At 34.7% G+C, this 27,629-nt stretch overlaps 2 protein-coding genes across 2 annotated transcripts; one reads left to right on the plus strand and one right to left on the minus strand.

The window, feature by feature from the left end:
* The first annotated feature begins 10,143 nt into the window (after positions 1-10,143).
* LOC133881549 (protein EXORDIUM-like 2) lies at positions 10,144-11,487 on the plus strand. Its single transcript, XM_062320496.1, has one exon. It carries the CDS (start codon positions 10,207-10,209, stop codon positions 11,125-11,127), a length of 921 nt encoding a protein of 306 aa, XP_062176480.1. The 5' UTR covers positions 10,144-10,206; the 3' UTR covers positions 11,128-11,487.
* Positions 11,488-13,214: 1,727 nt separating this feature from the next.
* LOC133881586 (phospho-2-dehydro-3-deoxyheptonate aldolase 2, chloroplastic-like) lies at positions 13,215-22,264 on the minus strand. The gene is made up of 5 exons (XM_062320539.1): positions 21,738-22,264; positions 17,054-17,331; positions 15,743-16,019; positions 15,125-15,370; positions 13,215-13,729 (listed from the first exon to the last, which is right to left on the minus strand). The coding sequence occupies exons 1-5, from the start codon at positions 22,230-22,232 to the stop codon at positions 13,469-13,471; spliced, it is 1,557 nt and encodes a 518-aa protein (XP_062176523.1). The 5' UTR covers positions 22,233-22,264; the 3' UTR covers positions 13,215-13,468.
* Between the last annotated feature and the right edge of the window lie 5,365 nt (positions 22,265-27,629).

The following is a 27,629-nucleotide window of genomic DNA, read 5'->3' on the forward strand; positions in this document are numbered from 1 at the left end:
GCTTATCATGAATCCATTGATTTCTGCCGCTTCCGTTATTGCTGCCGGGTTAGCCGTCAATCTTGCTTCTTTTGGACCTGGGATTGATCAAGGTACTGCTACGAGCCAAGCTGTAGAATGGATTGCGAGACAGCCCAAGGCGAAGGGAAAAATACGAGGTACTTTATTGCTTAGTCTAGCTTTTATAGGAGTGTAGCAATGTGGTGATGGACTCACACATGAAAAGAAGATTGTTGAGTATACATACATGAGTGTAAAAAAGATTGAGTCCCACATTTGAAGGATATAAGAGTATGAGTGATTATGCTTAAGCTTTTAGGTTGTTTGGTATCTCGTCATGCTATATTATGGGCTCACTAAAAAGACTATCCAAGGTGTTAATTAATCTCCCTAACAACAAAAATCACACCTAACTACAAATTAGAGAATTAATTGCCTCAATTATTTCTAATATTATTAGTCTCCTCAATTAATTTGATAATTGATTGTCACCAAAATTGACATGATGTGCACAAATGGAGTGTATCTTTAGCGGCAAAGCAGTATGGATTTGGTTATCTTTCCCAATCACTTGGATGGAACAAGTTTTGGATCGTCTGGATCGTCGACATCTTCATCTTCCTAACTTTCTCGAAACGCTTGTCGGCACTCGGAAAACAATGCCAAGTTGGTGGACTTAAGGTTCTCTCATTGGTGGACTTATGGTTCTCTCATTGGTGCATGCCTCAATCTAACTACAGCCTGTTATTTAACGACAATCATCCTCAGTGCATGCCTCAATCTAACTACAGCCTGTTATTTAACGACAATCATCCTCATAATTCAGTGAGGCGTATATGCCTCTTTATTGCAACAGATAGGTGGATTGTATTGTGGAATGTGACGAGAGTTTCCATTTCTTATAGTAGTTCGGGTGTGGTTTGTGTCGTGTTCGTGCGTAAAATATAGTACAAGTGGTAATTCATATTTTTTTTTGTTAGGTTCAGGTTATATTGAAGCATGTGTATAATCTGATATTGATATTGATATATATATATATATATATATATATATATATTAAAATATATGTAGGAGACTGATACGATTGTTGAAGAAAAAATAAAGAAATATTTGAAAACAAATAATTAAAATAAAAAAAAAAATCACTAAAACAATGAGTACATTTGATGGGACTGAGACAAATGCTCTCACAATTTACAATTCAGCAGCCTCTATTTTCAAACAAAAACAGTATCTAAACTAAACACAAACTAGCAATATCAACAAACAATCCCTTGAGAGTTTTAGCATCAACTTCTCTAAATCACATTCTATTTTCTAGATGTAGGATGAACTATTAAAAAGCACTTTGAATTAGACTCATTTGTTGTTTCGTAACTAAGGAAACACTAAGGAAATCAAAAGTTATACTTTAAATCTAGGGAAGCAAAAGTAGTTTCTTTAACATTATTTTAATATAAAAAACTTTATCTTTTCTCCATTATTTCTCTAGTATTTATTTGGAACAATATTTTAAGGAAAAAATATATATATAAAAAAAAAAAGCCCACTAAACTAGCAACCGATTTTAAAATAGCTTCCTAATTTTTAAGTGTGCTAAAGTGACCCATCAAATTACTAAAGTATGCCACACCTTAGGCCTTGGAGGTAGTATCGGTTACCCCCAAATGGCAAAATGGGGGGGGTGGAGATACCATCCTCAAGAGCCTTTGAGGTGGCGCGGTCACCCACAAATGACAAAATGGGGGGGTGGCGATACCATCCCCAAGAGCCTTTGAGGTGGCGCGGTCACCCGTTTGGCCAAGGGTGCCTACAGCCGAACTGAGGGTATCTGAACCACCTCCAAATGGCAAAATGGAGGTGGCGCGGCCATCTCCATTTGGGCTGAGGCTTGATGGTGGTTTTGGCCGAAACCACCCTCAGGCCAAATAAGGGTGGTTGCACCACCCCCAAGGCCCTTGGAGGTGGTTTTGGCCACTTCCACTTTGTCATTTGGTGGTGGTTCGACCACCGAAGATCAGTCATGAAGCCGCCTTCATTAGCCAAAATAGGGGTAGCCAGTCACCCCCATTGGCCCACAGCCAGATTTTGATTTTTTATTTTATTTTTTTTTTGATTTTTTAGTTTTTAAAATTTTTAATATTTTTTTCTTGATTTTAAATTTAAATTTTTTAATTTTTTAAAATTTTTATTATTTTTTAATGAGATATATGACACATGACAAGGGTAATAAAGGAAATATCATTAAAAAAAACATTTTTTTCACATTTTAATAGTTTGACCGGTCCGTTTAGCACATTTAAAAATTAAATAGCTATATTTTAACCCAAAAAAAAAATACCAATCTTTATTTTCCCCATTTACAACATAATTCTCCTGTTTTCCTGTGTTTTTTTTTTTAACATCCCCACAGCCATTACTGGCTTCTGACTCCTCAGTCGATGTTGTTCAAAATCTGTTCCTCAGTTATTATTAAGTTGGAGAACATATGTTTTTTAGTCAATAATAATTTTGTAGGCCACCAGGATGTAACTTGTAGGACTCCCACACGCAACCACCTAATAATCCCCCTATTGTTATAGCCAAGAAGCCAAAGAAAAGTAGGGTGTGGGTTTCTGTACAATGGGACTCATCAATTTAAGGTATTAAAGGTACAGTACCCCCCCCCCCCCCCCCTCGTTTATAATTGAGGCATCCACTGTTCCAAAAGTCAGATGATCCAAATAATTATCCTTTGTCAGGTCATTTGGGTCCACTCCTTTTTATTTTTCTCACATATTAAATTTGGTTCTCTCGTACAATTAATAACTCTTATTTTGTCTTATTCTACAATTATTCTGCAAACCTTTCCTATGCATTAATGAATCAGGTTAAAATATTGATTAGATCATTATTTTTTTTTATTAATTTATATTTTTAAATAAATGGTAATTTAATATAGTATCAAAACAGAGGTTTTAAGTTCAAACTATATTTCTTTCATTTATCTCTTATTTCAATTAAATATTTCACGTGTCGGACTTCACCTATTAAAAAGTGAGTTTGAACTCACGAGAGAAAGTGTTAAAGTGTTGATTAAATGATTAAATTTATTTATTCTTATGAACTTAAACTTTTGGGATAAGTATTAATTCAACCGTTCTTAAATTTTGACAGGCCAAAACAAACAAAAATGTTAACATTCATAACATTATTTTAACATAAAATATCTATCTCATCTCTCATCTTTCATCTTTTTATCTTTTATTACTGATTGTGTTAGAATTTTGTTAAAAATGTGAGGGTAAGTAGGGAACTTGTATTTTGTAAAGAAATAATATTGCAATAGTATAGAGAAAGATAAAGAAAATTATTGTGAAGTATATTTGGATAAAAAAGCAAAAAATAATTTTCTTCTCTAAATTTAGAGAAATTTAAGGGGAACTGCTGCTAGTGCTCTAAGAACAAGTATAAACATTGGGTTCGTGTTGATTCGCGAATCATGTCAAAAATTATCTACCATTATGTCGCTTGGTTTGAATCATGTCAAAACATGAATATAAGACTATATAGATCAATCATAACCTGACTCATTTAACTAAAAAATTATCAAGTCTTATCCACCGCCACACGTTAGAGAATAAATACATGAATGTGAGTGTAGGAGTAGTCATTCTCTATGGCTGTAAAAGGAGTAACTTTGGGCAGCTTTTGGGTAAGTGTGGGAATTAAAAGATGAGAAACAGAGAAAGTAGGTGGTGGTAGTGGTGGTGGTGGAGTTGGTGATATGTAGCCTCTAGCTGGTCACTTGTGAGATCGATCATCGATGGTCCCAATTTGCATTAATAACACGAGTCAAACGTGCACTGCATTTGTCGTAGAAATGAGACGTCTCATAATCAGCTTAATCGTTGCGTTTGAAAAAGAGAAACCAAAAACAAAAAAGAAAGACCAACCAAATTGGAAGGTAGCTATACTACTATCCTTTGCATCATAATTTTCAAGGATTTTCTTGTCGGTTCCCAAACATCCTTTTTTCTCTTCAGTCTTGGTTTAAAAAACTCCATGATTTTGCTTTCCACAGACATCAACCCTTTTTAGCTGTCAATTGACTCAATTTGTTTTCATCCAATTCCCAGTAGGGGGAGTCCATGCCGTGGGAGGTTGAAGGTGGGGCTGGAGGACCCAGCTGGGCTTGACATAGTTGACTATGGATTCTTTTATCTGAAAATATAGAAAAAGAACAAAAAAAATAATTGAATGATGCGATCTTAAGAGCATTAATAGCAGATGCTCTATAAGTGGTTCTTTTTCTTAGATCCTCACATCCCCTAAAGCCTATATGGCATGCCCTGTAAGTGATTCTTATGTCTGAAAATATAGAAAAAGAAAAAAAATAATAATAAAATTGAATGATGTAATCCTTAGTTCTCAGGTTATTAATGCCCCGTTTGGTAACCCCCTCCCCTCAAGTATGAGGAGTTTTTTTTTTTTGAGTGATTGTATAAAGTGATTGATGTGATATAAAGTAGAAAGAATTTATATGAAAAAAAAAAAATTGTATTGTAGTGGGTTTTTTTTTTTATTTAAATAGTAATAAAAAATTATTGATGTGATATAAAAAGTGAAAAAAGTTAATTGTGTGTTTAGGTGTTCGATTTTTGAAATAAAAATTCAAATTTTATTTGGTAGGCAAATTTTGAGGTTTGACTTTGTAAGATAAAATTAAAAAAAGTTGAATAAAATATAATTTACTTTTAAAAAAAACAAACATTGTAGCAAGTAGAAAAGGTTTTCTACTTGCATCCAAACAAATCTATTCGAGAAGCATAAGCGACAAAGGAAAACGGCTGGCAACTTTCGGCAGTGGCTTGGACGAGGTCCGATGAACTCTGACAATTTGAGAAGGATAAGCTTAAATTTATCAACACTATTTGCTTTAGAACTGTATTTGGAGGTCTTAGCTCCCTCAGAGTAGCCATTTATCATTTTTCCAACTGACTTATTGTAAGAGGACCAAATGAATTTGTATTTTTATTTTAACTTTAAGAATCAAATCAATGATCCAAACCACCCCTATGATGCCTTGTTTAAGTGTTTCTCTCTTCTTCTTTTGTTTTTTTTTTTTATTATTATTATTATTATTTTTTTATAGGGGTAACTTCACAAAATGCTATCGAAAAATGAGTAATGAACTTTCAAACGTCTCAAATTGGGGTATCCAAGTTTTTAAACGTTTCAATAAAGGGTAATCCGTTAGGATTTGTTGTTAAATTTTGTCAAAATTTTCAAAATACCCATATTTCTTTTTGGAAAAAAAAAAAAAAAAAATTGCTAGAATTTAGATGTTAGTCAGAATTTAATGAAATTTGTAAAAATACTCATGCCTGAATCTTTGAAATTTTTATAATTTTTTTTTTTTTAAAACGGCCAATACTTCGAAAATATATCAATATTAAAATAATAAATTTATGTATAAAATTGTACTTCTACTTTTTTAAAAAAATATAAATGCAATATTTAGGCATGTTATACTTTAGTTTATTTTCTTAAAATAATACATATATAATTTATAATCAATTTACTTATTGAGACACAATTTGTGTTTACCTGTTGAATTTAAATCGTGTTAAAATATAAATAATTATAATCATATTAAGATATAAATATAAAATTATATAAGCCATTCATATCTGGAGAGGTCAATTTCTTAAAAATTTGGCGTAAAAAGGGTGGCTTTGGAAAGGCAATTGTTCCTGTACGCATGTGTCCTTGGTGGGCCAGCGGTCCACTCCCCAAAGAACACGTTGCTAATTTGAGAGTTATCCAAAAGGCACGGACTTGAAACTTTTGAATTACGAACAGATTCGTCCGCCCCGGCCCTGCTTCATGAACCATGGCTGGTACGGCGATTGCCAGATTTGACCAGAGCCCGTGTCGCCGTGCGTACCGACGCTCTATCTTCCTGCACGTGAAAGATGGCTTCTAAATTCTTCCCACCCTTTCCAAAGGAATCGAATTGATTTTTAAAATATTTTTAATTATTACTTTTTTTATGTTAAACGATTAAATTCTTATCACGTAAATATTTATTATTTTTGTTGTCTTAGTATTTAGTATTTAGTATTTACTACTTTAATATTCCTTCCCAAATTCATATATGGTTCCATGTGAGTGTTGAGGAAAGATTTGTAAATATTCTTTTAAATAAGGGAAGTAAAGGGCAGCAATTTTGGTTCTTTTGAGTTTCACTTGATTTATGAAACATTAAGCGTAGAGACTAGAGAGATTGTTGTAGATAATTATTTATTTATTTTTTTTTTTTTGGAATTTTCCATACAAGAGTTTGTTGCTAATTTAAGGAGATAATAGACCGCGGCTTCTTTTATATTTTCTTTTAATTTTATTTTTTTAGAGCATTAACAGCAGTTTTCTTAAATCTCATTACATTCTTTACATGTAGGAAAAACTCTTAAAACACTATTTAGGAAATGTATTGATCCCTAGATTCCATTTACTAGAATCAATTGTTTGTTTCTGTTGGTATTGTCTCATCAATAATATGCAAAGATTCTTTCGTTAAAAAAAATAATAATAAATAAAAAATAAACCTTCCTTAGTTAGCTTTCCATTTCAAAATTTTCACTCCAAATTTGACTCACAAATTTCATGAGTTATTGAATATTTAATCATTTATCGTTTCTTTTACTTTTTTTCTCTCCCCATTTGTTAGGAGTAGTTGCTTAAAATCAATAAAAAAGTAATATCTAGTTGAAATAAAGAAATATTTTGAAAGTTTGATGTATGAAGTTTGTTAAAAGTAGTAATTAAAATAACAAAAGTATATTTTTTAGCTAAAATTTGAAAAAAAATTTGAAGAGCTTATTGGGTAGAGGAATGCTACATATCATCCCCTTGTCCTCCTTTCGTCTTCCCAAAATTGATGTGGCTCTTAAAATCACCATTGAATTTATGATAGATCATTGTTGAATTTTGATCCAATGGTGATTTTAAGAGCCACATCAATTTTGGGAGGACAAAAAGAGGACAAGAGGATGATATGTAGCATTCCTCTATTGGGTATGCTCTAAGGAAACATCAATGAAATCAAAAGTTGTACCCTACATCTAGAGAACCAAAAGTTATTATCTTAGCATTATTTTAATATAAATTTTTTTTTATCTTTCCTCTCTCATTCTTCAAGCATTTATTTGAAATAATATTTAAATAATTTATCTTTGATTTATCTTTCTCTTAGCATTTAATTCAAGAACATTTAAATGGTATAAAGAAAATGATAAGAAAATATATTGTGAAATGCATTTAAATAGGGAAACAAAAAGTCTGCTTTAATTTGAGAAAAAATTTAAAAAAAGCTGTTGTTAATGATCTTATTCAAATAAACTTCACAATAATTTCCATTACCATTTCCTGATACAATTTAAATATTTTTTTTTGAATAAATGTTAGGGAAAAGAAAAAAGAAAGATAAAATATTTAAATATTCTTTCAAATAAATGCTAAAGGAAAGAGATTTTTTTTTTTTTTGAAAAAGTACACATATGGCCATCAAACTATCACTCAATTGTTAATGTCTAATTAAATTACCAATTGTGTCAATGTTCTCCTTAAACTATAAAAGATGTTAATGTTCCTCTAAGACCAATAAAAAGACAAAAATATTATTATAAATTAGGAAAAAAAAATCTAAAACTAATATTTTTTTTAAAAAATAAAAATAGAAAAACGAAAAAAAATGGAAATTTTAGAAAATAATAAAAAATGATTTTTTTAATTAAATTTTATATTTTTTTAAAAATAAAAAATAACAATAACAATAATAAAAACGAAAAAATATATACTTATAAAAAAGAAAAAATTGAATAAAAAAATAATACCGGTTTTATTATTTTTTTTTTTCTTTTTTTAGATTGTTTAATAATTTTTAATATATAATTTTATGAAGTGTATTTTTATCATTAGAGAACATTGATATTTTTTTGATAATTTATGAAGGGCAATGACGTAATTTGTAATTTAAGAGAATATTGACAATAAATTCGTGAGCCTGTACTTTGCCCAATTTTATTTTTTGAAAGTCTTTTAGATGATTTGTCGATAATTAAAAAATTTTTAAAAAAATATTATTATAATGGTATCAGTTCACAACGTGGCCCAAAAAAACATCATGAAACAGGCGATCAAATGGTATGAGACGCATTAACATAAAAGTAAGGAAATATGCTCTCTTTTTTTTTTAATTTTTTTTTATACGTCACACGTGCATTCCTTCCCGCCCCCTAAACCTTGTATTTCATAGAAAGGGCAAAAAAAAAAAGAAAAAGAAAAAGAAAAAGAAAAAGAGGTCTCGTGCAGAGCAAGTTGAGCAACTCACCCCAGTCGGCACCGTCCCGCATTCCCCACTATCTTGTTTGTGAATTACATTACCCAGAAAAAAACAAAAAGATAAAGAAAAAAGAACACCAACCTCGACTGACGCGAGACATTGGTCTTCCCCTATTTACGAAAATGCCATCCTCTCTCACACACAATAAAAACAAGAGAAATGCTAGAATGACGTAAGTGACACAAAAGCCTGAGAGGGTGGCCCACCTCGCTCACAGGCGGAGTTTCGGAAACACAGGTTGAGGCACCCTAGCCCCTAGCCCCTAGGGAATTAGTTTTTAGTGGTTTTTAAATCCCGCTGGCTTTCATCATGCGTGACTTAATATTAATTAATTTAATAATATAACCCTTAAACTACTGAAGCACTTCTCTCGAAACTCGTACCTTTCCCCCCCCCCCCCCTTCCTTTAGCTTATGGGCCCCTTCTTCCTAACCCTCCCATCCCTCGAAGCCTCCAATTAGGCAATTATGCACCTTCCAGGATGATCGCCTATACCCCCCCTACTAAATAGCTTATCTAACCTAAACAACTTACTTTTTTTTTTTTTTTTAATAAATTATATATAAACTCTTTCACGATGTATTATCTAAATTGATGAAATTCTCAATTTAATAAACTTCAAATGAATATGTTTCTTGATTATCTCCTAATTTACTTGATAATTTAAGCATGTAGAAAGGCTGCCACTCATATTATAAATTTAATTTAGACGGAAGACAATCCTCCTAATATTTATAGTATTGTATGTAGAAAACTATATGTCCCTATTTCTTGATCTTTGGATCATTTGAGAATTCAATAAGTGAATTTGTTAAATAAAAAAAAAAATCAATAAATTAATACAATACAATTTGACATTTAATTAAGCAGGAATTTTTTATAAATTGGTTTCTATAAATGTTAAATATCTTATTAGTACTTGAGTTTTAAGCTTTTTTAAATTTAGTACATGAGATTTCATTTGTTTCATAAATAGACTTGAGTTTAGAGGTAAAAATCACTTTGATATTTCTGTTATACTTTTCGTCTAAATATTAACGATTTGCTATGTGTCAGGTTAACACGTGGCACTATATAAAAAAAAAAATTAAAAAAAATAAAAATCTTTAAAAATTATATAAAAATAATAAAATAATACAATTTAAAAAAAATAAAAAAAATGGTATTGAAAAAATAATACAATTTAAAAACGATAGGTAAACTTGAAGCTATTAAAAAAAAAAAAACTGTAATTTTTGAAAAATGGTATAAACTTGTTTGTAATTTACGGAAAAGAAAAAAAAATATCTTGCTTGTCCTCAACCAAACTACATACGCACATAGCCACGACGGTCAGGATCATTGAGTGAAGAGAGTTGGACCCACCTGATTTTGAAAATTTAAAAAAAGAGGGGAGCAGTGGTATTTTGGGGATTGGGAAATATATATATCAGTTTGGGTCAGATCATTGAATAGCATCGACGTACTCATGGGGTGAGTCACTGCCAAAATCCGCTGCCTCAAACCAGTCTATACTCTAGACTCTACCACAGTCTCTCACACGCTTCTCAGGTCAGCATCATTTGCCTCCCCCTGTAGACCACCACGTCACCCTGAAGAACCTTACAGCCTGGCAACGCTGCTCACATTTGAACACCCAACCACTCCCCTCCACGTGGCATACTCCTGATGTTGACACCCTCGCTTCTCACAGCTGTCTCCCTTACTCACATCGCGACAACGGAACACCCACCATATATAAATACCACTCCCATTCCCTATTCTCTTCACTCACAAGTCACAACAAAGCAGAGCTTCACTTTAGGCATTCAACCCTCACCATGACGTCTATTTACCGTTTCGCCATTCCCTTCGCCTTTCTCATACTTTTCTTTACCGTCGAGCCCGCAGTGGGCACTGCCAGGAAGCTCACCGCTCTGGTGCAGCAACAGCCGCTCGTGCTGAAGTATCACAACGGCGCTCTCCTGAAGGGCAAAATCACCGTTAATCTGATCTGGTACGGCCAGTTCACCCCTATCCAACGATCCATAATCGTCGACTTCATCCAGTCGCTCAACTCACCGCAGGCGCCACTTCCCTCGGCGTCCTCGTGGTGGAAAACCATCGATATGTACAAGGGGGGCTCGTCCACCCTCGTCGTAGGGAAGCAAATCCTTCACGAGGACTATACTCTCGGGAAGTCGCTCAAAAATTCGCACTTGGTTGCTTTGGCCAACAAGGTCAACCAGTTGGACGCCATCAACATCGTTTTGACGGCCAAGGATGTCGCCGTCGATGGGTTTTGCATGAGTCGGTGTGGAACCCACGGGTCAAAACCGGTGGGTAACGGGAAAGCCCGGGCCGCTTATGTGTGGGTCGGAAACTCGGAGACCCAGTGCCCGGGTCAATGCGCGTGGCCCTTTCACCAGCCCATTTATGGCCCACAGACACCGCCGTTAGTCGCGCCCAACGGAGATGTCGGAGTTGACGGCATGATCATAAACTTAGCCACTCTTCTGGCCGGCACCGTTACGAATCCGTTTAACAACGGTTACTTCCAGGGCCCGGCTACGGCGCCGTTGGAGGCCGTCTCGGCTTGCACGGGGGTGTTCGGGTCGGGTGCGTATCCGGGTGACCCTGGTCGGGTCCTGGTGGACAAGAGCACCGGGGCGAGCTACAACGCGAATGGGGCGAATGGGCGCAAGTACCTCTTGCCGGCGATGTGGGACCCTCAAACCTCTGCTTGCAAAACTCTCGTGTGAACGGTGACGTGGCATCATATGTGTCGGAAATATATGTACGCATGTAAATATTGATGTGGCGGGGTTCGGGGTGAATGGTGATGGGGGAAGATAGGGTTTTGATATTTCGTAGACACTCTTTTAAGTTTGTCGTTTTGAGTGACGTGTAAATTCTCTTTTAAAAAAAAGTGCAAAAACTTTGGAAATGCGAAATAATAATAAATATTTTAAAAAAATCTGAATGGAGTTGGAGTAAACAATGAAGGTGGGGATTCTTGTAGAAGCGTCTCTTGTGGTTCTGCAGGGCCGTGCCAGTATTTGAAATCTGGGGAGCAAAATTTAGAAATAAAAAAATTAAGAATAAAATTTAATTTTTATTAATTTTAAGAAAAACATGGTGGCTGGAGACCAAGTCCTAATGGAACTTTGCCCGTGTGGTTTTGGTTGTTTCGACTAGTAAAAGGTTGGTGCCCCACTGCCCGCATTTCATGTTGCATTTTGAGCTCGGGTCATGAGTTGATAATTTGTTTTTTAAGTTTGAATCGTATTAAGAGTATTTAATTAAACAATTCATTTTTTTTTATAACTTGTTTATTTTATGTTGAATTTGTACTTATTTTACATATTATATCGTATGAATATAAAATTTTATAAGATAATTTTAATTTAATTTATTTAATTAAATAAATTATAATTTTTTTTAAAATTTTAATACACTAATTATGTGTTTGAATTTCAGTCGAATATGTGAATCGTGTTAAAATCTATCCTGCATGATTTGGTGGGCGAGAATTATAAACATTTGGGTAAAAGTACATGGGATTTATTTTGTTTGCTAATATGAAATGATATTTAACTAATTAATTAATTATGGATTTGGGAGCTTGGGGATGAGAATGAAGGGGTGGTCAATTAATTAGTTAGTGATGGTGGGGCCTGGGAGACGAGTATGGTAGGGTCAGGGAAATGATAGGTGAAGCTCATCAGCAATATTGGCCATACGGACTAACAACAAATGTTAATAACTATTTGCGGCTTTGGCATTATTGTTTGCGTGAGCTGGTGGGGGAAGTGGGGACCAAAGTGAAGGCCTAATCATGCAATGCAGATAAGAACGGTAAGCCTGATCCACGTTTAAAAGTATTTCAATAATAAAGGGGCCTGATTCTCTCCAGAAAATACAAACTCAAGACAAACTAAACACGAAATAAATGGGTTAGAATTGAAGACGAAGGATCTGACCCGTTTATTTAAATAAGTCAAGTTATTATTAACTTATACAGTCTTATATTAATATTTCGACACGCGAACACGAAACGAACTCTAAAAAAACACTATTTGGGCTTCTCAACTGGAAAGAGTATGTCCTTGATAAATCCTATGATTTCTATGAAACCCTTAGGCAGATTATAAGATATTATTTATCTTTGCATACACCAATTCACTTGGAGCAAAGAGAGAAAGAAGCCTACAATTCGTTATAGATGATAGTGAGATTTTAAGTGTCAAAATTTCTCTCTTTTTGGTTAAAGTTTGGAGTTTTTTAGTACAATATTTATATCGCTCAGCTCAAAATGGACCTGTCCCAAGGACAATTAGATTCGGAGAGAATGCAGTGGTTATTTGGTTGGTGAGTGATGGGAGAAGTAGGATTGAGGAGCATTTATGAACGGCTAAATTTCGAAAATATCATATCTTATATCGGTTTGTTCATGTTTTGGTAAAGGGTCTTTCTTTTTCTTTTATAAATATTTTATTTTTTTTGCATATATGATATAAGAATATGTTCCCCACATGACTTCGTATAAACAGATAGAGTTGATAAATTTAACCTATTTAATTAAATAAGTCGAATTAAAGTTAACTTATACAATTTTATACTTATGTTTTGAGATGAATCAAGTCCGACACGACATAATGACAAGTAATTTTTGACATGATATACGAACCTGACACGAATCCAATACAAAAATAAAGGGCTAGATTTGAAAAGTTTAACCTGTTTACTTAAATTAGTCGGGTTAAGATTGACTTATATAATCTTATATCTATACCTCGACATGACTCGAATCCTACTCGCGAACACCAATTGCCGATCTCTACATATATTTCGAACATCATAAAATCCAAAGATATATTTTGAGAGTAACACAAGCCTTACATGTCCATCAATCACAGAAGCACTAGTACAAGTACATGCAGATATATATAGAACCATTATTGTTCCTCAGATTTATTACCTTCCATTGCAGTTGAAGGTCTTCACTTCCTTTTTTATTTCTATATATATATATATACATAGATCATAGACACACCTCAAAACAATTATCTAAACCTCAAAACAATTATCTTAGTTTATATACTAAGAAACAGACAAAAACCTCCTAGAGCCAATCCTTCTCCTTTGTAGCCGATCTGCAATAATAAAGGAAAGCTCTAGAGATTGAGAAGCATTCAGCCTTGGATCACAATGGGTGTGGTACCGTGAGCTCAGATCATTATATGTTACAGTTACTGAACCTCCTACACATTCTGTCACATTCTGCCCAGTCATCTCTAGATGAACACCCCCAGGGTAGCTTCCTTCTTGATCATGAACATCAAAGAATGCTCTCACCTCAGCCTACCAGAAAAAAGAATATTAAGAAGATTACCAAAAATATAAAATGGAAAAAAGGTAGTCTTCATGTTGCAAAATGAGTCTCTACATCATAGATAGAGAAAACCAAAAAACCACTAATTACAAGTGGTGTCCAAAGTCAATGAAGGCCTAAGTAAACATACTGACAGAGATATATGTCTACATAAAGTATGTAAAAATTATATGAATTTCAGTCTTGCCTGCAAATGTTCTAACTTCTTGTTGTTTTCTTTTCTGGTTGAGTAATGCTATTTAGTAAACTCTTATACGAGACCATACAACTTTATGATACGGCAGTGAGCATCAAACTTTGGATCAGCACTTGTAAGAAAAAAAAAAAATTAAGGACTGATTTTTACTGTCATATCATCTGAGTTGTATGGTAGTCTTATAACAGCCTACTAAATACTTAATCTTTCTAGTTTCATTTTAATATCTACACAACTAAATAAACTTTTGAGAAATTGACTAATTATTTCTATGACAGTAGAAAATGTCATCAATAAGGATCCTTACCAGTGGGATACTACTAAAAGATTCGAGTCACCTAAGGAGCCAAAGAATCACATAAAAGGAAAACAACAGATTTTATTGAGAAATTATTTTGCATAGGTTCAGTTGACAATCTTGAAAGTTTCTTCTTTGGACACTTTTATAGTATGGTACAAGTCAACATCTCACCTCTGCAATAGTGAAAAGAAGAGGGAAGAGGGGCACGGGTGGTGGTTTCACATTTCACAAGCAGTAATACCAAGCAACCGACACAGGGAAGTAATCCAATTATAGAGAGTTATTCCAAAGTAAAAGCAGCCTAAGCAATTTTTGGACTAGTTCTGCCAGACAATGCACCACCTAATCCATGTTCATTATTATAACTCTAGTCAACCTTATCCTTAAACAATAAAGTAAAGTTTTATGCCAACCAAATATGCCATCAATAAGGACAACACTAATTAAGGCAGTCAAAGATCATGGCTATAGGTGGAAGGACCCACAAGAAACGTGTATAGTTTACTTGATTTAGCAGTTCCACCAGATACTTTCAAACTACATTTACCCACACCCCCCGTGTCTAACTACTAACCTTTTTGCAATATCCTCCCAATCTACCATTAAGTTTGCAATGTCCCTTCCGTGAATTTAAAATGACAAAAATGCCCTTTATAAGATTAAAAGAAAGTCATATTTTTATCCTATAGCGGGTATTTTTGTTATTTTGGATCGAGGAAAGGGAACATTACAACCCCAATATTAAGTTGGGGGGGACATCGCAAAAAGGATAGTAGATAGAGGGAAGAAAATATAATTAACCCGTAAAACTAAGCAACCAAACACAGTGGTAGATGTAATGCATTTAAATTATGCAAGAAATCATACCCTAATTGCATCGAAGGAACGGGTTTTAAGTCCACATGGAGCTTTAATAGTATTCCCATGCATGGGGTCACTAACCCAAGTGACAATTTGACCTGCTCCACGGACAGCTCTGATCAGATGAGGAAGCTTCACTCTCATGTTCTCAGCTCCCATTCTTACAATTACTGCTATTCTTCCCGGTTTGTTCTTAGGATTTAGAATATCTATGAGCCTAACAAGCTCATTCGGATCCATTTTGTCACTCGCCTGCATCACAATGCACTCTTTTATTAGTTCTCTGATCTTTTGAAACCAGAGCAAAATCAAGTTATCACCCACAAAAATAAATTCTATAACAATGGAACAAAGATGCATAGAAGTATTTAATAGGTCAAAATTTCACAACAAAAAGGGTGAGGTTGCCCCTCTTGAGGGAGGGGGGGGCGGGGGTTATCTAAAATTCAGCAAGGAAGTATGGCAAGAATAACTTGGCTTAACAAAGCCAGAGGAAATTGGAAAATGAAAAAAAAAAAAACAAAAAAAAAACAAAAAAACAAAAAAACAAAAAAACAAAAGAAGCAACAGAAGGACAGTAAGTGTTTCGCTGAAATATAAATAGAAGCAAAACATTCTAGAAACCTTGATGCCAAGAGGATTAGCAACTCCTCTCAGAAACTCAACATGGGCACCATCAAGTTGGCGGGTGCGTTCCCCCACCCAAAGCATGTGAGCCGAACAGTCATAGTACAGCCCAGAAATAGAATCCTCTCTTGTAAGTGCTTGCTCATAAGGCAGAAGTAAGCATTCATGAGATGTCCAGAAATCTGTTGTGGTCATGATTGGGTGGTCAGCAGTGAGTCCAGCAGCACTCATGAATCCAAGGGCCTCATCAACTCGGCGAGCCAGTTCACGGTACCTGTTGAGCCACAGCAAAAACATGCTCAATCCAGAAAATATTCCAAGACTTAGAATTGGAACTTCACCTGTCACTCTTTTTAGAGCTATATTAATCCAATCCAATTAAAAAATAAATAAACCTACAGGACGGGGTTAAGAAATATTTATCTGGAAATTAATTCCTAGAAATCAAAGCCACCTATAGTTTCCATTTTGGAGAATAACCATTTGTTTAACCCTCCGCAAGAAAAGATAAAACAAAAATAAAAAAGCTTAGCAAAGAAAGCTTTCCTTTATGGTGGGTGGGGGAGATTTTCATTTTATTTCTACCTTCTCTTAAAGATAAAACAGAGCACTGAAAAGATATTATATCTAATAATTCCATTGGACCTGAGCTGATGAAAATGCTATCCAAGAAAGTTTTCCTGATTCAGGAATCTCCTTACTGAAAAAAATCAACATGTGGTAATGTATAAAAGACAACATATCAGATTAATGTACTAATGGACAAGCAGAAACACAATGAAGATGAGTAAAGTAGTATGAATGCACAACAACAAAAACATGAATGTGACAGTGTGGATGGTTATTTGATACAAGTTTAGGCAGCCAAAGGGCTTAGGGGAGACAGAAAATGACACAGGTGAAAGTAAATAGCTTATACATGATCGTTAAACAATAAAGCCCTCTTTTATATCCCCCAGAAAAATTAACAGGAAATGGTAAAACCCATTGTTGCTCTTTTAACCATGACTGACATCTACGTTTTGTTATGGCCAATCCCTGTGAGCTAGGAGGACCACACATTAGATTAGAGGAAAAAAAAAAAAAAACAGAAACTACACAAATTCCACCTATAAAATAATATTGGCCTTAGTTAGGGCCAACTTTTCAAAATGATAAATGTGTTTAACCCCAATAGGTTGTATCTAACACGTGAAAAAATATATTTGAAGGGACTGAAGAAATTAATTCCATTTCATGATTAAAAAAACTGAAAAACCAAACAAATTGTGGGTATATCTAATTAAACTAAACAAGTATGAAATATACCTATCACCCTGCTCACTATGCTCCATGAAATCTAGATTCCAGTGGGTGACTCTCTGCATAGCTGCATACCCACCAGTAGCAAACGCCCTTAAGAGGTTCAAAGTTGCGACGGATTGGCCATAGGCCCTAATCATCCTATCAGGGTCTGGAACTCTTGATTCTGTATCAAATGAATCGCCATTGATATTGTCACCTCTGTAACTTGGCAGCTTCACTCCATCCTTCTCCTCAAATGGATCTGATCTTGGCTTTGCAAACTGACCCGCCATTCTACCCACCTAAATAATCACATCCACAATCTTTTCAAATGGTTCAATGTAACTGCCATCGATGGAATCATCAGACTGAGAAAACCACAATCAATTATAACAAATAAATTCCGCCCTAATATCAGCTTCACATACTGTTGATAATTTTTTTAATACTAATTTCCAATGTTGATTGTGAATATCTCGAGAATTACCAAAAGTATGGCCAGTATAATACATGAGAAAAATTCCAGTTTCAGCTTTTCAAAATGGGAAAAATCAAATTTAGTCCCTAGGTTTCACATGATTTCAAGTTAATCCCTAATTTTTCAATTTTGACAATTAAGTTTTACTTTAGTTTCAAATATGTTTCACCGTCGACCTGTTGTCCAATTAATTAACGACATGCTACGTCAAACTAATAAGTCAATAACATGTGGCTTGCGTCTAACACGTCATGCACAAATTGTACATTCCACGTGGAATATCTACCCTAAATTACAAATTTATTAATAAACATTTTTTAACAGAAAATTAAAAAATTAAATTTTAAAAAAGGGGTGGCAGCTGTGCCCCTCCCCTCACTGCCGCCACCCCTCATTTTATTATTATTATTATTATTATTTATTTAGAGTAGATTTGCGACTTGAAATGTGCAGTTAGCGCATGATGTGTTAAACATGAATCATATGTCATTGACTTAATAGCCTGATGTGACACTAATAATTAGTTAAATGACACATTGAGAGAGAGACCTATTAAAAACTATGGTAAAACCAAAGAACCTAATTGTCACAATTGAAAACCTAGAAAATAAATTGAAATTGCATGAAAACCTATGGATTAAATTTGATTTTTCTCTTTCAAAATTGAGCCACCTGAGTGGCTGAAAGCTGAAGGGTTTGCAAAGCTTGTTAAACATTGGTGAGATTCTTATCGTTATTATGGCACCCCCTGCTTTGTCCTTGCTAGCAAACCAAAGCAATTGAAGGCTGATTTGATCAGTTGGAAAACAGAGGTATTTGGGAATGTAGAAGTACGAAAAAAGGCCTTACTGGAAGAGATTCAAACTCTTGATGGTTTAAAAGAGGAGAGAGAGTTGGCAGCAAAAGAGAGAGCTAGAATAGAAAAGGCTAAAAAGATTTGGCAGAAGTGGCCCTTATGCAAAAAATCAATTGGAGGCAGAAATCTAGGGCTATTTGGCTTAAGGAAGGGGATCACAACACGGGGTTCTTTCATCTCCTTGCTAATTCTCATAGAAGAAACAATTTTATCTCTAGCCTGTGCATCAATGGTATTATTACTTCCAAGAAAGAGTTAATTAAAGACTATCACTCAATACTTCTCAAATCTCCTCACCGAATCAGCTCGTTGACGTCCCAAGTTAAATGGTTTAGAGTTCCCTTGTTTAGACTCTTTAGAAGTGGTTTGGCTGGAGAGACTGTTTCAAGATGAGGAGGTTTGTCAAGCCTTGTTGAGTATGGAGGTAAACAAAGTGCTAGGTCCAGATGGTTTCACCATTGCCTTCTTCCGTGCTTGTTAGTCTATTGTGAAGGTTGACTTCATGAATTTCTTTCATAATTTTCATGAGCATGAGAGGTTTGTGAAGTGTCTTAACGCTGCTTTCATTACTCTTATTTCGAAAGAGCTCAATCATTTGGAAAGAAGGGACTTCAGACCTATTAGTTTGATAGGAAGCGTCTACAAGATCCTAGCGAAAGTTCTTGCGAGAAGATTGCAGCCAGTAGTGGGCGCTCATATTTCTAATAGCCAAAATGCTTTCATTGGGGGGCATTAGATTCTAGCCTTAGCTCTTATAGCCAAAGAATGTCTCGATAGTAGATTAAAATCAGGAATTCCTGGGGTTTTATGCAAACTTGATCTGGAAAAGGCTTTTGATCATGTTAATTGGGATTATATTTTGAGGTGTACGGGATTTGGCTCTAAATGGAGGAAGTGGATTTTTGCGTGTATTTCCACGGCTTGCTTCTCGATCCTGATCAATGGCAACCTGCATAGCTTCTTTAGTAGCTCCCGAGGGCTTTGCCAAGGAGACCCTCTCTCTCATCTTCTCTTTGTCTTTGTCATGGATGCCTTCAGAAGGATGCTTTCTAGAGCAATGGATGGGGTTTTTCTTTCTGGATTCCGAGTAGACAATCTCAACAATTTCCCCTTGGAAATTTCACATCTAATGTTCGCAGATGATATTCTTATTATGTGTGATGCTGACGTGGATCAAATCCATAATTTGGACCATATTCTCCTGTGTTTCAGGCTATTTTAGGCTTAAAGGTTAATCTTCAAAAATCCAAGATAGTCACAGTGGGGAAGGTCTTGCACATTGAGGAGCTGGCTAATATTCTCTGTTGTAGTATCTCTTCTCTTCCATTGCGTTATTTGGGCCTTCCTTTAGGTGCTCCCTTCAAATCTAAAGCCATTTAGGATGGGGTGGTTGAGAAAATGGAAAAAATGCTGGCAAGTTGGAAGAAGATGTATCTGTTCAAGTGAGGGCCTCTTACTCTCATTAAGAGTACGCTTTCTAGTATCCCCACTTATCTTGTATCTCTCTTCCCTTTACCAGCTGGCATAGCCAGAAGACTTAAAGAGTGTTTTCAGATGGACTTTCTGTGGAACAACCCAGGCGGAGAAAATAATTTACATTTGGTAAATTGGACGACTATTTGTTCCCCTATTGCAAAAGGAGGGTTGGGTTTCAAAAATCTTATTTTTTTTAACAAAGCCTTGCTTGGTAAATGGCATTGGAAGTTTGGGAATGAACAAGATTATTTATGGAGGCAGGTGATTGTGTCGAAATATGGGATCCAAAGAGGGCGATGGTTCTCAGGGGAAGCAAGAGGTACTTACGGGGTGAGTCTCTAGAGGTGTATTAGGAAAAATTGGGAATCTTTTTCCAATTTTGTTTCCTATAAGCTTGGGAATGGTCTTCGCATTCGCTTCTGGTATGATATTTGGTGCGGTGATAGTGCTCTAAAGAGTTCTTTCTCAAAACTCTTCTCATTAGCACGTAACAATGAGGCTTTGGTGTCAGATTACATGGATCATTCAAGTCCCCACACTCTTTGGAATCTTAGCTTCATTCGAGATCTTTGTGTTTGGGAAATTGAATCTCTGTATTCTTTTCTTACTCTTTTATACTCGGTGAACCCCCTCTGAGTGCAAGGGATAGCATGGTGTGGAACACTTCGAGCCGTCATGGTTTTGCAATGAAGAGCTACTATACTATGTTACAGTTAGATGACCATAGTTCATTCCCTTGGAAAAACATTTGGAAGGTGAAAGTCCCTCCTCGCTGCTTTCTTCTTATGGGCAACGACTTTGGGTAGAATCCTAATGGTGGACAATCTTAGAAGGTAGGTTCCAACTGATTAACCGATGCTGCTTGTACAAGAGGGATGAGGAAACTATTAATCATATCCTCCATTGTGAGTATGATGTTGACATCTGGTAGTTAGTTCTTAACAGCTTTGGGGTTTCCTGGGTCTTCCCTGGTAACATTCTTCAGCTCCTCCGTAGTTGGAAATTTCTTGGCCGTGCACATCCTAGAGAAGTTATCTGAAAAGTTATTCCCGCCCTTTTTGAATGTGGAGCATTTGGAGAGAAAGGAATCATCGGCTCTTTAAGGATAGCGAGACCAACGTGCTTCTTCTTAAATTCTCATTCTGAGATCTCTTTTGGATTGGGCTATTTTTATGTTCCTAACTTTCCCTCAGAAAATTTGATAAATCTGATTTATTTTCTTGATTGTAGTAGCCGTTGGAGATTTGGTGCTCTTGGTTTTTGTGTACGAGAAACTTACGCCTTTTTATAAAATTATTATTATTCATATAAAAAAATAAAAAATAAGCCACCTGTCTGCCAACCTAACTATTCAAATCTAAATTTATGCAATCCTCCAACCTGTAGTACAATTTTGCCATGCATAATTGCTAATAGTAAATTGGGCTACTATTCTACCTACCTAAATGATCAAATCTAAAAATCCAATCCTTCAACCTCTAGTCCATTTCCATCATGCATGTTTTCTAAAATCAAAACTAACATTTAGCACCACCATGATCTCAGGCTTTTTAAACGGAATTACCAATTTTCTAATCTATCAAGTCAAACCTTATTCATAAAAATAAAAAAAAACAAAAAAAAACCCCGGACTCTTTCTCCTACCCACATACCACCATGAAACACCATGTGTAAAGAAAGAGACCACTATGATCCCAGTTCCGAAAAACCGGTCTCTTTCTCGCACCCACATAACCAATCATATGCAAAATTCCAAATCTTTCAACAAAAGTCCAATCCCATTATTCATCAAAAAAAAAAGTCCAATCCCACTATGCATATATTCCTCAAAATCATTAAAAAGCACACATATAATGAAGAGGGAAAAAAACTAAACAAAAGAAAGCGAAATGGAATACCTTGATAATAGGCATTTGTCCACCAAACATGAGAACCACACCCATCTGGAGAAGAAGACGGAAGGTGTCACGAATGTTGTTGGCGTTGAATTCCTTGAAGCTCTCAGCACAATCACCACCCTGAAGCAGAAAGGCCTTGCCTTGAGCGGCCTCGGCCAGGCGGTCCTCCAGGCTCCTCGCCTCACCGGCGAAGACAACGGGAGGGAAGGACTCGAGGGTGTTGAGGACAAAGTCGAGCGCGTTCTGATCAGGGTATTCGGGGAGCTGGAAGACCTTCTTGGATTTCCAACTGTCGAGGCTCCATCTGGTGGGAGTTGGGGTAGTTGTGGGCGTTGACTTAGAAGACTTTGAGTGATCAGCGGCGTGAACGGCTGAGATGGGTTTCTTCCTGTCGGGGAGAGAGAGGTGGAGGTGGTGATGATGGAGGGGTTTGGCGGGTTGGTGGGGTTGGAGAAGGGGTCTGGAAGAGAGGGTGGAGGTGACTGTGAGAGCCATTTCTGAAACGAAGTGGAAGACTGAGCTAGGAGGAGGCTTTTTAAATAAAGAAAAAAAATTAAAAGTTAGCTAATACTTTTACTATACAAATTCAGATATTTTTAATATCAATGAATATTTTGACTAAGTGATTGTTGAATCCTTGCCTGGGAATAAATACAATAAAATAGATTGATATTGTTGGGATCTGACCCTTAAAAGGGATATTTTCTTATTTTATTTTTTTTTAATCGTTTTAGCGATATGGACGGGCAGTAAGGTGGAGACTGCAAATCCTTTTTCTCCGATTCAAATCTGGGTGTCGCCTGATCATGAATACCTTCGTTGATTTCACTAAAATAATATTTTAGTTATTTTAATGAGTTAATTTGATAAAAATCTTGAAAAATTACTCACAGCAGCCTCACTATTTTAACCAAAAAAAATTGATGACTAAAATTACTAATCAAATTAGATGAGGCATTTTCACTCAACAACCTACTCACCAAATTTTATTTCACATTTCTCTCTCACATGATTAACACACTTTTTTCTTTTTTTCTTTCATTTTCTTCTCCCATCTCCCATCTCTCACACGATTTTATTTCATAAATATGAATGATTTTTTACAAAAAGATTATATAGAGAAAAAATAAATAAATATGAAAAAATTATTATTTAAATGAAATAGTGAATATTGACTAGTTAAAATGGTGCGGCTGCTGGGAGAATTTTAATAAAGTGGCTCACCAAAATAGAAAAAAGTGATTTTTAGTTATTTTGGTGAGTAAAATTTGGTGAGGCTACTAGGAATGCTCTTATAAATTTGCTCATTTCAATTGAGTAAAGTTAAAAATCCTACTGTACTCCACCCATGATCTACTCATCTAGTCCAGTAATGCTCATTAATTTTTAGATTAATTTTATAAAAAATAATAGGAAAAAATACAAATAATTCCTTCAAACTACCACTTATTGATAATGTCCCTCAAACTACTAATTGTGTCAATCTTCCTCCTAAATTACTGAAAAATGTCAATATTTTCCTAATGACAAAAATATTCTTCATAAAATTATTATTTTTTAATTTTTTAATTTTTTTTTTCGTTTTTTCCTTAATTTTTTTTTTTTATTTTTTTTAATTTGTTTTTTAAAAAGTTAATTTTTTTAGTTTTTTTTTTTTAATCTTTTACTCTTACTAAAAATAATTAGGACATTTTTGTCTTATTAAAAAAATTAGTTATTTTTATCTTTTTGTTAATCTTAGAGAAACATTAACTATTAAATGATAGTCTGAGGGGATGGGTACTTTTTTTCAAAAAAATAATAATAATTAAAAACTTATGAACACTACCATATTAAGTAATAGCTAGTAGAATAAGGATTAGACGAAAATAGTTTTTAGTATTTTTTTTTTATATATATAAAATAAATTACTAAAGATATCACCTCCCATTAAGAAAATAAAAAATTAAGGATATTGCCTCCATATATCATCATCTTCCTAATCCACACATCACTTAGAGCACTAGCAACAGTTATCTTATATTGGTTCCCTTCCTTATATTTAGAGAAAATTTCATGAAAAACATCAAAAAACCTCCCACAGCAGATTCCCTATATTTAGATGAGGGGGTTGGAAATGAATAATAATTCCCTATATATACATGTCTACTATTCATTCCCTATGTATTATTTTAATATAAAAAAGTATATTTAAATTGATATAGGGAATAAAGAAAAAGTAGGAAAGAGAGAAAAAGAATAAAATAAGAGTAAAAAAATAATATTTAATTGATATTGGGAAACGTAAGGGAATCTATTGTGGAGTGTTTTTTTTTAAGGAAAGGAAAAAGTAGTTTTGTTCCCTAAATATAGGAAAAATGGTTGAGAATCTGCTATTAGTACTCTTAGCAAACTAAAAGGTTTTTGCTTAAGAGATGACATGGCAAAATGTGAAATTGAAAATAGATGTGATAGCGAAAATTAGTGTTATTATAGTCAATTAATTGACGATAACCACATTGTGCTGAAATATTCCACGTCAAATGATCGAGGTAAATAAAACTACTTACAAGTTATGCTCCGTTTGTTTCGATGTAAAATGGTTTTCATCGTAAAATATTTTTGACGAAATCAATTTCAGAAAAAATTATTTTCTCAAAAATATTTTTCGACGTATGGTTCGCACGAAAAAATTACGAAAAGGGAAAATACATCTGTCGCCGGAATCCGGCGAGCATGTTTGGCCGGATTCCAACAAGACTCCTCCGGCTCCTGTCAGATCCAGACGGATCCCGGCCATTTTGGCCAGATCCGGCCTGATCAGTGGCCGGGTCCAGTCATGTTCGGCCGGATTCCGGCCAGATTCTGCCGGAATCTAGTCCGCCGACAATCGGCGACGGTGGCCGGATGTCGTCGGATTCCGGCGCCGAGATGATGCCGGATTCTGGTGCTGCCCGGTTTCGGACGACCGACTATTGCCGGATTCGGGCAGTCAGATATCAAACGTGCGTGCAATGACAAATAATATAATTTCGGAAAATGATTTACGGTTTTTAAAATCGTAAATCATTTTCCAAAAATTAAAGAAGCTTTTACGGTTAAACCGAAAATGGCTTTCGTTGACCATTATTTTCGCCCCTACCAAATACCGTAAAATACCAAAATCATTTTTCAGAAATCATTTTACGCAAAAACAAACGGAGCATTAGTAAAAATATGACACAATATGTTGGAGCATTAGTAAAAATATGACACAATATGTTGGTGATGAAGTGGTCCATATAAAGGATGCCATTCGGTATGTTAATGCTGAACATTGCGTTTAAGTTATTTTTCATCAATAAATGGAATGCATTAAGAATTTTACTAAGAAAGGGAGAAAAATAAATATGCATAATATGACCTAGAATACTAGATCCATTTTTTTTTTTTTTTAGTAAGTTAAGATTATACTAAAAAATAAAATACGTAAATAAGTAGTGGGCATCTCCAACAATCTAAAATCAAAACAACCTAAGATAAAAACTTTTTTAAAAAAATTACAAAAAAGAAAAAAAAAAAAAGAAAAGAAAAGAAAGAAAAGAAGAAGAAAACACTGAAAATATATTGGAAGTGGAATTTTGTGTGTTTGCCGGGAAGAAAGTAAGTGGATCCTAGGTGGTAGGTCATGGTGGCTAGGATGGTGACTTCGAATGAAGATGTATTGTAGGAAATTTTTAGGAAATTTTTAAACTTTGCTTCCTTCGAATGGGTCCGATGTGTTATTCTTTTGGCTCTGTTTTATCTCCTGATGCAAAGGTCTCGGATCTTATTGATATTTCTACTAAGGGGTGGAAGGGTTCTCTTATTGACAGTTCTTTTCCTGCTTATATTGCCAATAGGATTAAGAGTATCCCTTTGTGCCCTTCTTTGTCTCCAGATAAAATTATTTGGGATAGTACTTCAAATGGTGTGTTTTCAGTTAGGAGTGCTTATCACTTGGGTTGGGATCTGTTGCAAAGTAAAAAAGGGGAATGCTCATACAGTTCTAGTAGAAGTGTCTTCTGGAAGTGTCTCTGGGCTATTAAAGCTCCTAATTATTTGAAAATTTTTATGTGGAGAGCTTGTCAAAATTGTTTACCTTCTAGGCAGAATTTATTGAAAAAAAGTGTGGTTGATAACTCTCTTTGCCCTTGCTGTAATTTAGTAGAAGAGTCTATTGTCCATGCTTTATGGAACTGTCCTGGGGTTCAAGATGTATGGAGTTGTGGCCCTATTTTATTTCAGAAGTGCCCTTCTGTTTTTTCTGATATGTTTGAACTTGTTTCGTATTTATTTGATAAACTTAATGATGACTTGTTGAGCCTTGCAGTGGCTGTGTTTCATAAAATTTGGCTGAGAAGAAACCGGCTTATATTTGAGGAGCAGTTCTCTGCTCCTATGGTGGTATTTAAGGAAGTCTCTAGATTGATTGATGATTTTAGCACTTTTAACAGGAAGAAATCTGTGTTAAAGACCCCTGTTGGTCAAGACTTAACTGGAGGAAAAGTGTGGAAACTTCCTGATATGGGTTTTTGGAAGGTGAATTGGGATGCTTCAGTAAATATAAAGGAGGGGGTGATTGGCCTGGGTTGTGTGATAAGGAATGAGGAAGGTATTGTTATGGGGGCTAAATGTAGTGCTCAAAAAATGCTGGCAGACTCTTTATTAGCAGAGGCCATGGCTGCTCTCTTTGCTCTTGATTTTTGCCTTGAATTGGGCCTTGCTAATATTGTTTGTGAAGGGGACTCCCTACAGGTCATTAAAGGGATTTGCAATGAAGATGAGCAGCAAGATCGTGTTGGGCATTTTCTGCTGGAAATTAAACAAAGAGCTTCTTGTTTCTCTGTTTGTAATTGGTCTCACTGTTGTAGAGAAGCCAATGTAGTTGCCCATTTGTTAGCTAGAAAGGCTGCCTCTATGTGTTTTTCCTGTTGTTGGATTGAGGTTTTGCCTTTGTTCATCTCGTCTGCTTCTCTTAGAGACTGCTTGGTCTCTAAGTTGTAATGGTTCTTTCAGTTAATAAAGTTCATTAAGTGTTCAAAAAAAAAAAAAAATGTAGAAATTACATCGTTTAAAAATAAATGACGTTAACTTACAAATTAATGACGCTTTTTTATAACGACTGAAAATAAAATGACATATAATGTCGATTTTTTTTTTTTTTTGCAGTGATATATTTTGTGTTATTTTCTTGCATATTTCTTACAATTTTTTTTTTTTCATTTAAAAAAATATATACTATTAAATTTGCGGGACCTATGTGTGAGTCCCAAATATTTAATAGTGTAAATTCAATGGTGGGTTTGCATATCTTTTATACGGTGATGAACAATAAATATGTAAGAAAATAAAGCAGAACATTTCTCTTTTGAATAACACATAAAGCAACGACGTTGGTATGAAACCATGTGCATTATTATTGTAGCATTTTTTTTACTAGGGATGGGATCTTTATATTTATGAAATCTAATATTGATTATAAAATTGTTTCATGCAAATGAAGAAAATGTATGCTAATACAAAGAATGACTATCCATGCAACGCAGACAACTTAAATTATAAGACTTTAATTTAAATAAATTGCAATTAGGACAACTTAAATTGTAGGACAAAATTCATTCAAGGCTCGTTTGGTAAAACATTTTAGAGTGTCTTTTGTTTTTTTAGTTGTGATGTGACATAAAAATAAGTAATTTTGACTGTTAAATTATTTATTAGTACTTTTATTTTCTTTTCTTTTTTTGGTTAAAAAGTAAAACGATAGCCTAAGAGCATTAGTATCAGATGTCCTATAAGTAGTTCCCTTCCTTAAATATAGGAAATTTTTATTTTTATTTTTTTAAAAAAAACTACAAAAAAACTCCCACAGCAGATGCCTTACAAATTTCCTAA

Source organism: Alnus glutinosa, chromosome 11, assembly GCF_958979055.1.
Source record: "Alnus glutinosa chromosome 11, dhAlnGlut1.1, whole genome shotgun sequence".
NCBI classification, from domain to species: Eukaryota; Viridiplantae; Streptophyta; class Magnoliopsida; order Fagales; family Betulaceae; genus Alnus; species Alnus glutinosa.